The sequence below is a fragment of the Mytilus trossulus genome, chromosome 1 (assembly GCF_036588685.1).
Source record: "Mytilus trossulus isolate FHL-02 chromosome 1, PNRI_Mtr1.1.1.hap1, whole genome shotgun sequence".
NCBI classification, from domain to species: domain Eukaryota; kingdom Metazoa; phylum Mollusca; class Bivalvia; order Mytilida; family Mytilidae; genus Mytilus; species Mytilus trossulus.
In genome coordinates, this window is record NC_086373.1 from 14119933 (window position 1) to 14129812 (window position 9880).

The following is a 9880-nucleotide window of genomic DNA, read 5'->3' on the forward strand; positions in this document are numbered from 1 at the left end:
TTAATGTTTTTGGTTAATGTATCAAATACGAAGATGATGACTTTTTGGTTATTTCATATCAATCAAGTGGGAATTTATATAGCAACAATATGTCTCTGCAACAACATATCAGTATTTAAAACAAAAATATGGACTCGTTTTTAAATTTAGAATGTTTTGAAAATGTTTAACCGCTTTCACGTACATTCAATAGCAATGTGCATCTTATATACGAAAGCAATCGATAATATTGAAAAAAAAACATTCAATCATATTTTTGAAAATTTAAGGGATGCATGTTATTTTTTCAATTTTTAGTTTAACATGCCAAAGTTAAATCTAATAACAATCTATGACCTCTATTCATCACACCGAGCAATCAACGTGAAGACAAATGTGTACCCATAATCAAAGTCACGAATAAAACCTCCTCATTGGCCAGAAACTGCTTCTCAAGCTTTACTGTGACACATTATATCAGTCATAGGCTCCCAATGGCTTTAAACCCGTTCTTAATTAAAATTTAACTCAATTTTCTCCGTTTTCCACCAGTCTGCAGGGACCTTGTTTCGAAAGCCAGCAGTGTGTAACAATTTGAGGTACAACAATATCACTGAATTATCTTTCAGCTATTCATTTTATACATTTAATAGAAGGTAACTCATTTAATATACTATCGTCTTATAGTAATGATGATAATTACATTTTCTCATAAGGATATGATATAAATAGTAGATTTAAGAAATAACGGGTTATATGGGCTTCGAAGCAAGTTTCTTCATATTTAAAAACATTCTTATAATAACCCTGTTATAAAATTAGCTTGTCAGTTTCCTTTTTTATTCACATATTAATGTGCTGCATAACTGTTTGCAAGTTGTCATCTCAAATGAGACAAATATGTGGTCCTGTGCTTGCTCAATTAAATACAAATGTCAAATAAGGAACAACAACAGACATTTTTTTTTTTTTTTTTTATATAAAAAGCATCTAGCAGTTCTCTCAGTCAAGTCAAATTCATCTAGGTTTAAGCTGAGGGCGCTTCGGTTAACAAGTAAGTGTGGTGTTCCCTGCTGTCTGTGCCCTTGCGAACTCTCATAAGAGGATTACCACTGTCGCTTTTCTTTGTTGCATGAAACTTCCATGCTACGCTGAAGCACTCGATCTGTAAAACAAATGAAAAGTAAATTAAATATATACATTTTTTTATAAAGAAGGTTAAATCATAGAGCTCTACGCACTGGAATATTTTCATTAATGTTATCTTGAGTTTCAACTTTATATAAAAAAAAGAAGATGTGGTATGATTGTCAACGAGACAACTCTTCTCAAGAGACTCGATGACACAGAAATTCAGAACTACATGCCACCTTATACGACCTTTAACAATGAGCAAAGAATAACGTTTTTAACTTTAATCATCAGTTTGAGTGTTAGTCGTACCAGTGGTAGAACTGGTAAAAGACGATCTTTCTCCTTTGCATACTTTGAAAATTGGTTCCCACGAAAATAGATAAATCCACAGTAACAAAAAAAATTAGGAAAATGCATTAACGCTATCATTATTTTTATGTTGGCTGTGATTATACTGAAGAAAATTTAATGACTTACTGGTACAAAGGGTTCTTTTCTATTTTCAACCTCAATTTTCTCTATTTCTTCTGGGGTAAAAAGTGTTAATCTTATCTGTTTTACTGCTTTCTTTCCTATCTCTACATATGGCTTCTTAAGAACGACCTGTAATATTACAAAAACATGTATGTTCAATTTTTTTTCTGTATTAGTCGTAGCGTTTGATATAAATGCTGTTATTATAGAGTTATTTAATACCAAGTTTTATTTTGAGATATATTAATATTATTTGCAAATCAATGTGACTTGCGTAACCTGTAAAAACTATGTCAATTTCATTGGGATAATTATATTTATGCGATATAAATTGAAACTTAAAGAAGAAAAACAAATGATTGGATAAAGTTACAAGGATCAAACAGATTTTCTAGATTTTATGTACTTGTAAACTGGACAGCGGACACAAAAAACTTTACATTATTCAGTTTGTGAATCCATTGCCTCTGTTTGTACATTTATAATCTCTTACACTAACTGTTGAATCTAAATCCTATAATGCATAACTTCATCTTCATGATACATCTTTAAAAGTAAAGCATAAAGTTTCGTTACACACAACAATACCTTTCTTATTTGGAAATGAAATGTTACTTTTATATGTACAAAGGGAGATGACACAAAAAGTGCTTTTAATGTGTTTTGTCTCTGTGTTCTAGCTAGAAGAAAACGATTTACTCTGCGTAGACTATTCTGTCTTTGACAATTGTGGCGTAAAATTTACCATGAGGCGATTTCAGTTAATGATATATATAATCGTAAGGTACGAATTATGCGAGCAATCTGAAAAGGGTACCGGATATATAAGATATGAATTTGTTGTAGCGATTAATATTATAATAAAATTTATAGTCATACAATTTTTTTTTATTGACTTACAGAATTCACTTGTGCCCAGTCTCTTATGTATTTCAGTATCTTCGATTCGTCCATTGTTAAACCATCGCTCTTTAGTGACTCCACCAATGATTCTTCGGACAGCTCTGCAAATCCCTTTGATTTAAACACATCCTATAAAATAAGCATTTCAGGTTTTTAATTCATATTCAAAACTGTTAGAACAATGTTGGTATTTTGTAAAAAGAATTTTAACATTTGGCGATAGATTTATGGTGTACCTGATTTTAGTATTCCCTTCAATTGTAACCCATACCAATTGAATATTAGATTTAAATTATTAAAAAAGTATTTGTGTTCTACAGAACATGTGTATAGCCTGAAACTTCGGCTGACAATGTATTATTAAAATAATGACTGCAACAAATATACTTCTTTATTTATCAGTAAAATACAAAGAATGAATAAGATAAAACTTCACAACTTTGATCTACTGATCACGAAGACGGTTCTGTACTAGTTTCATAAGATTCCGTGAAGGTTTGAACAAGTTACTAATGTCTTAAACTCTTAAACCCCATCTTATATCTAAATGTTAATATTGTAAAATACGGGAATTTTTTTTTTTTTTTTTTAAATTATCTCTTATGAACCTTCTGTGCAAGTTTCGTAAAACATGGAGATAAGACAAAGTAATAGATTCCGAAAAAACGTAACCACAGATTGACTTCCAAAAATGCTGACAACACGACGATGCCGACAACATGTAGGATGCCTATATCTGGCGGCATTCACGAACTATGAAAGAACAAGATGGAAAAGAAAACAAACACAAAAATATATAGTATACCTCGGTGTGCTTATCAATATATAAGATGCATGCGTCTTTGAGTTCATTCTGGGCGAACACTATCGATGCTTGTAAACATTCGCAAACATTGTGGACTGCTAAATTCTCTATCAAATAGTGGCCTGCAAGCTAAATGGTAACATGAATTGAGAAGGTTGTCACAAACAATCAAATGATACACAAAATAAATGTTCATAAAACATTTAATTAATCACTTTGTAACAAAACTTTAAACCAAAAATAATAAAACGTTCCTTAACACATATAATAAAAAAGAAAGGATATGACACAGCAACAATCACACAAACAAAGGAACAGTGCTTTTAGTGTTGATCTTTAACCCCGTGATCTTGAAGCCTGTTTCTTTCATTTGAACTAGTGAAGATTTCAATCAGTTAAATACTGTTTTACAAATGTATTGCCTCAAATTTTGATTCCACTGCAATTCCCCTTTTACAAGTGATGCATATTTAGCATACCAAGTTCAAATGTTTTGTACATGATTATATCGCCATATGATGTAATGTATACGTTTTACATACCTTTCTTAATTCTTCTAGCCCGTATTCTAATCCTATTCCTAGCGAATCAATAGCCTACAAAACAGAATTACAGAAATATGGGTGAGCTTGTTTTACAAATAATTAAAAAAATAAAAGTCAATAAAAGTTAGCACATTGAAGTAAGTGAGAGTGTTGCAATTCTTTAAAACTTAAAGTTCGACAAAACAATGATGTTTACCCAAACAACTTACTTTGAAAGCAAATGCATGCATAGCATAAACACATTTGTCAAATATTTATAACATTACTTCCTATCACAACGATAAATCTAAAGTCTTTTCCATTTGATAATTGAACCTGCGAAAAAATATTTATCGATAATTATTTTGCATTTAAAAATCTGATTTGAGCATGCAAAAATTGATTGCTTGAAACTATCTACTAATACACCAATGTTAAACTGAAACGGTCATTATGATCTGGACAGCTCTTAAAAGGCTCAAACATAATCATTGAGTTATGTTTTAAAAGGGTCACTAGCTACGAGATATATAAAAAAATGTAAAGTATGATTTTTTGTGTTCAATCATTAATGAAAGTGATATAGTGAAATATCAATTAGATTTTAGCAGCCAGAATGGTTCAATTTTGTGAAATTATGCTAAGAATCGTTGATAATGAATTTCTCACTTGCAAGTGAATAATTCGACCTCATTATATTCGTTTTCATATGAACATCAATTTAATTCCTTAGTTAGATATGGATAACGCATGCATTCTGCGTGTTTAGTAATATTAAGACAAACAATGTCAACATTTAACGTGAAACAACGGTAAATCATTTGATTGACTATCTCGATCCACAAAAAAAATCATGCTTATGCAGGTTAAAACGATGGTTAACATATATTTTTAATCTATAATATGAAATTGCACACTGTACAAAATTCCAATAGCACGAGTATGCTTTATATTTATCAAATATATCTATTTTTATATCGATTATATGACAATCGGAGGTGTTCGGAGGACAACCTGATAGTTAATTAGATGGTGGCAAGACTGAAATTACACACAAAAAGAAGCTACATTTTTCGAGCCCATGCCCTATCAATTGTTTATTTTGGTTATTTTATCATTTCATAAAGTTTTACAAATATAAGAATTGGAGTCAAATAGGTGAACATGAATTTGACAGCTAGCGCCACTTTAGTTCCTTCAGCAAACTTTCAATCATTTTCAAATTGCGGTAAATTCGGCACTGATTAAACAATTCGCTTATGGTCAATAAAAATCTGTCCTCTCTATGTTTTAGTAGCTATTAATTACCTGTACGAAACAAAAACATGCTGAATTGTCTGAAAAGATACTGAACAGTACTAAATGGACTGCAAGCAAAATATCTGAACCGTAATTTATTTACAGCAAGAAAATATTTGAAAAAGAACTTTAACTATTATATTAAAGACTTCTTGTTTTTCGTTTCAGTTGTTGTTAAGATCAAAATGACCATTTCAGACTAAAATTACTTTACTAGTGATTGAAATTTGTTTAAAGCGAGTGAATTGCCTATTTAATATCGAACGCGATACATGGGTCTTACTGTTTTCATAGTCACCGAGAACATTTATCTATAAAGGATATACTGGTCCGGATATACTATTTTCGGTATTACATAGAAAACTAAAACACATAAAACCTACAATTTTTGGTGTCAGTGTTACACAGTTGGTGTAGATAAATTCCATCACAGCAAGAAATATATCCGGTGTCATGTCTGCCAGAACAAAAGGGACAGTATTGTCTACCACACCAGCTCTTTGTGCCTGATCTTGAAACATTGCCTTGAAAACAGCACATCGATTGGCTAGGATGCATCTGTGTGCGTATATTGGTTTTCTATTGGATCCGATCAAAAATTTAATGTCACTGAAAATATACAACAAACGAAATATTTGTGTATTCTCAATCTGTTTTGTGATAATCATGAACATATATTATAGAAAGATAGTGTCCTATAGGACTGCTGTTTGAATCTGGGATTAAAACAGACATTTAAAAAAATCTGAGACCACAATTCAATTAAATTAATATTTAAATGTTTAGAATTTTACATATTATTTGGTAACCAGGTAAAGATAGAATATCAAACAGTGTTGCTTTGGAATTACAGTGTGTGCTGAAACGATGAACATTATCAGCCCTGAGATACTGTCATACCTTTGTTCTTTGTTGTTCACCAATCTTTTCATCTGGACGGCAAATTCTTCTATATTCCCCTTCATAGTTTTTTCGTTCGCCATTTTGGAGTATTTTATTTCAAACACCTTCAGTAAAAATGTTTTAAAAGTTTATGCATAGCTAAGCGGATAAAAACCTATTAATCTGGATTAATTTATTTGGTTAATCATTGATTTAAAGAGATCTTGTTTGATGAAGAAAGTGGTATATATATATGACATTGTATTGGCTCATTAAAAATAGATGTTTAATATTTCTACAGAACAATACAGAAGCCCAAGTAAAAAAGATACGAATTATATTTCTGCAAAATGAAAAGACTGTACTAAAAAGGCCTTTTCATGCAAAAAGTTATAAAACCAGGATAATTCAAGGCTTATTACTATATTTATATATATGATTACTATACCTATCACGAAAAGCACATGAATCATGAAAAAAGCATCGTTATTGACTAGGCATGATGAAATACCACCGAATGGCATCAACTAAAATCATTATGATTGTGTTTTTTTATACAGGTAATAACAAGATGTATTCAATGCTCAACATTATACACAATAAGTACAATCTAATCCGATTTTGAACTTTAAAAAAAAGCAGAATATAGACGAAATAATGAGAAAATATCTTCTATAATCCGATACAGAAAAGATGAAATAATATATTATTAAAACAAAGACAATAAGAAGATCGTACTTATTCTAATATTTGCCAACACGTGAATGGTTAAAAAAAACCAGTTGTAAGCAATCATTTGATAATAGATCGATATGTGCAATTAGAATCATATTCAAAACAGTGTGGTCCTGGCCATTGATTGACGACCTAAATTATCCCATTGACTGGGACAGATTAGGTGAACGTTTGTCTGTAACGACCATTGCTCACTTCTTCCTAAAAAAGTTTCAATTACCATTGGCTTGGTATGGATTAAAAAAAAATGTGTGAACACCAGCTTTTAGAATGCATTTGTACCAGTTCTTGTAAGTCTATTGGTTATTCCTGTCCTTAGGAATACTGTCTGTTTGGCATATTTGCCGCATTTTCTGTTATTTATATCAACATTTGCAAGTCCAGTTGTTCATACCACATTTAGCTCAGAAAAGCCAATAACGACAAACGCCTCGGTGATCTTGACATGCTCGCCTCGAGTAAGCTCAACTCAAGACCGGGTAAAACCAACGACTTTAAACTTGGTATATGCTGCTTCACCACTATCCACGCAGTATTAAGGTGTAAAGACAAATACTGGTTGGAGCGGAATCAGAAATATATGTAAGGGTAGAATATGTTTTCTTCCTGTGGACTGTTCAGAACCTTCAGAACCATGACGTTAGAATCCATCTCAGCATGACAGTCTAATTTAAAGCAGTGTTTATATCCATAACGTACGAGAAACGGAAACGTACCGGACAGAACGGATGTCGAACGTACATACAACGGACGAGTACCGCATAAAACGGGCACATAACAGAAGCGTACCGGATAAAACGGATGAACAATATATAAAACTCGGCCTCACCTTACCGGATAGCACGAACGGACGACTAACGGATGAAAATAAAAGTTGTCCGTTGGCAAAATTGTTATCCGTTGGGAGTCCGTTGATGTATAACAGACGCGTAACGAATGGATAACGGACACACACCGGATATGCAACGTACGAGTAACGGAGACGTACCGGACAGAACGGATGTCGCACGTACATCAAACGGACGAGTATCGCAGAAAACGCACACCTAATGGCAGCGTACCGGATAAAACGGATGAACAAGATATACGGAAAAATTAAGGCGACAATAATAATACATGTAAATCGCATAAAAGCGTCTAACGGACATGAACGGATTGAAAAAAAGTTATCCATTAGACGTCCGTTCGAGCTTTCCGGTAAGGTGTGACCGAGGCTTTTCGGAGAATAACAAGCTTATAATTATTAAATTGATTGGTCGATACCAATATGCTAATCATCTTCGTTTGTTACAAAGATGCAGAAGAAACCAAAGGAAACAGTCAAACTCTTAAACCAAAACAAACTGCCAACGTCATGGTAAAAAATCTCGAAAAACGACCAAAAGACTAACAACTATCTACAAAACACAATAAAGAAAACTAACGTCTGAACAACAAAAACACCACGAAACACCGAGGGTTTTCTAATGTGCTTTGGATGGTAAGCAGATCATGATCTGCTCACTAATTTGCACCCTTCGTATTGCTCATGTAATTACAAACCTGGTGTAAATTATAAATCGGAAGGTCACATTCGAGAAATTGAGAACGTGATTGTTTAACAACATTTGGACTGTATTCGCCGTCATCTGTGAAACAGGTATTCAATAACGGCAAATAAACTCGTAATGGCGTCCGTTAAATTTTCGAAATGATAATTCATCTTCACAACTTGAAACTCTTGTTATCAATGAAATCATGATAGGAAATATATTTTGAAGATTTGGAATACCGTATCAACTGGGGAAAATAAACTCCATACGCAGGCTTTGGTGGAATGTTGCAACATAGAAATAGAAGGCTTCGGTGGAATGTTGCAACATAGAAATAGAAATTTCACAATTCGAAAGCCGAAATGATCTTTCTTGTTTTCAACTGACTCTTGTTGTCAATTTTTAGATGAAAGTTTAGATATGAGACAAATTTAAATGTATCTATTGTATCCTTTACTTTGTGCAATCAACAGTCATCAGATACACCACTCTATAAGTGAGAGGATATCATCTTTATAGCGGAAAATGCAGTTATCCGGATAATGAAAGCTTCTATTTATTCTTTCTGAGAACATCCTGTATGAAGTCAGCCTCATATGAATAAGGGAACAAGTCGTTAGGAGGGGCTTAGTTGTTGCCTCTGGATTGTAGATTGTTTGTTAAAAAAACATATCCTGCAAACGTATCAAATGAGTTGTCAATCTAGAAATGAAGCATCTTGATAACGTTGTTGTCAGAGATTTTTTTTTTAAACAGGCAATTTTTTTACAAAGACAAAAACCTTGTTTCTATGGTGGCAATCTATTTTAAGAAACAAAGCAGTACCAATTATTTCAACATTTGTTTTAGTTTGGAATTGGAAATACTTATGTACAGTGTAGAAAAGACAAAAATATTTCAATACTATTGCAAAAGGAAAGACAATCAAGTTGTATCAACTCTAACAGATTTTAGTAATTATTCAATATCTTCATCTTGTCATGCCAAGTCGAGTCGAGTCGATGGTTTCACAATTACTTTGAAGTCTGGTTTTGATTGCTGATAACATTTATTTTGATAATTTTTAAGGTTCGCAAAACACTTGGTAATCCTAGCAAAATCAAGTTGCTGGTTAACGTGTAATTTGGTATCCGATAGAGTGAAGTTCCGAAGACAAATAGATCAGACCTATGATTATTAAAGATTTCTTCCTCGTAAGTTTCAAGGGAGTATATGTTGAGTTCCCAAGTGAATTATCAATACCTAGTTTGTTTATCAAATAAACTCATCTTAGAAACCAACATTGAAATTTTATATGCGCGCCAGATGCGTGTTTGGTCTACAAAAGACTCATCAGTGAATCTTGTAGCAAATAAAGTTAAAAAGGCCAAGTTAAGTACGTAAAAAAAAGCATTGAGAACCAAAAATTCCTAAAAGTTTTGCCAAATACAGCTAAGGTAATCTATTTCTGAGGTAGAAAAGCCTTAAATTTAAAGTTTTGTAAACAGTTAATTTATAATTATGACCATATCAATGATAATTCATGTTAACGCTGAAGTACTGACTACTGGGCTGGTAATGCCCTCCCGGAATAAAAACTCCAACAGCAGTAACAGGACAAAAATGCTGAAATC

General features: G+C 32.5%; 1 protein-coding gene across 1 annotated transcript; it reads right to left on the bottom strand.

The window, feature by feature from the left end:
- Positions 1-755: 755 nt before the first annotated feature.
- On the bottom strand, positions 756-8407 carry LOC134706759 (BTB/POZ domain-containing protein 19-like). Its single transcript, XM_063566007.1, has 8 exons — positions 8278-8407; positions 6019-6125; positions 5502-5727; positions 3838-3891; positions 3296-3424; positions 2488-2619; positions 1591-1716; positions 756-1144 (listed from the first exon to the last, which is right to left on the bottom strand). The coding sequence occupies exons 2-8, from the start codon at positions 6099-6101 to the stop codon at positions 1007-1009; spliced, it is 888 nt and encodes a 295-aa protein (XP_063422077.1). The 5' UTR covers positions 6102-6125; positions 8278-8407; the 3' UTR covers positions 756-1006.
- Positions 8408-9880: the final 1473 nt, after the last annotated feature.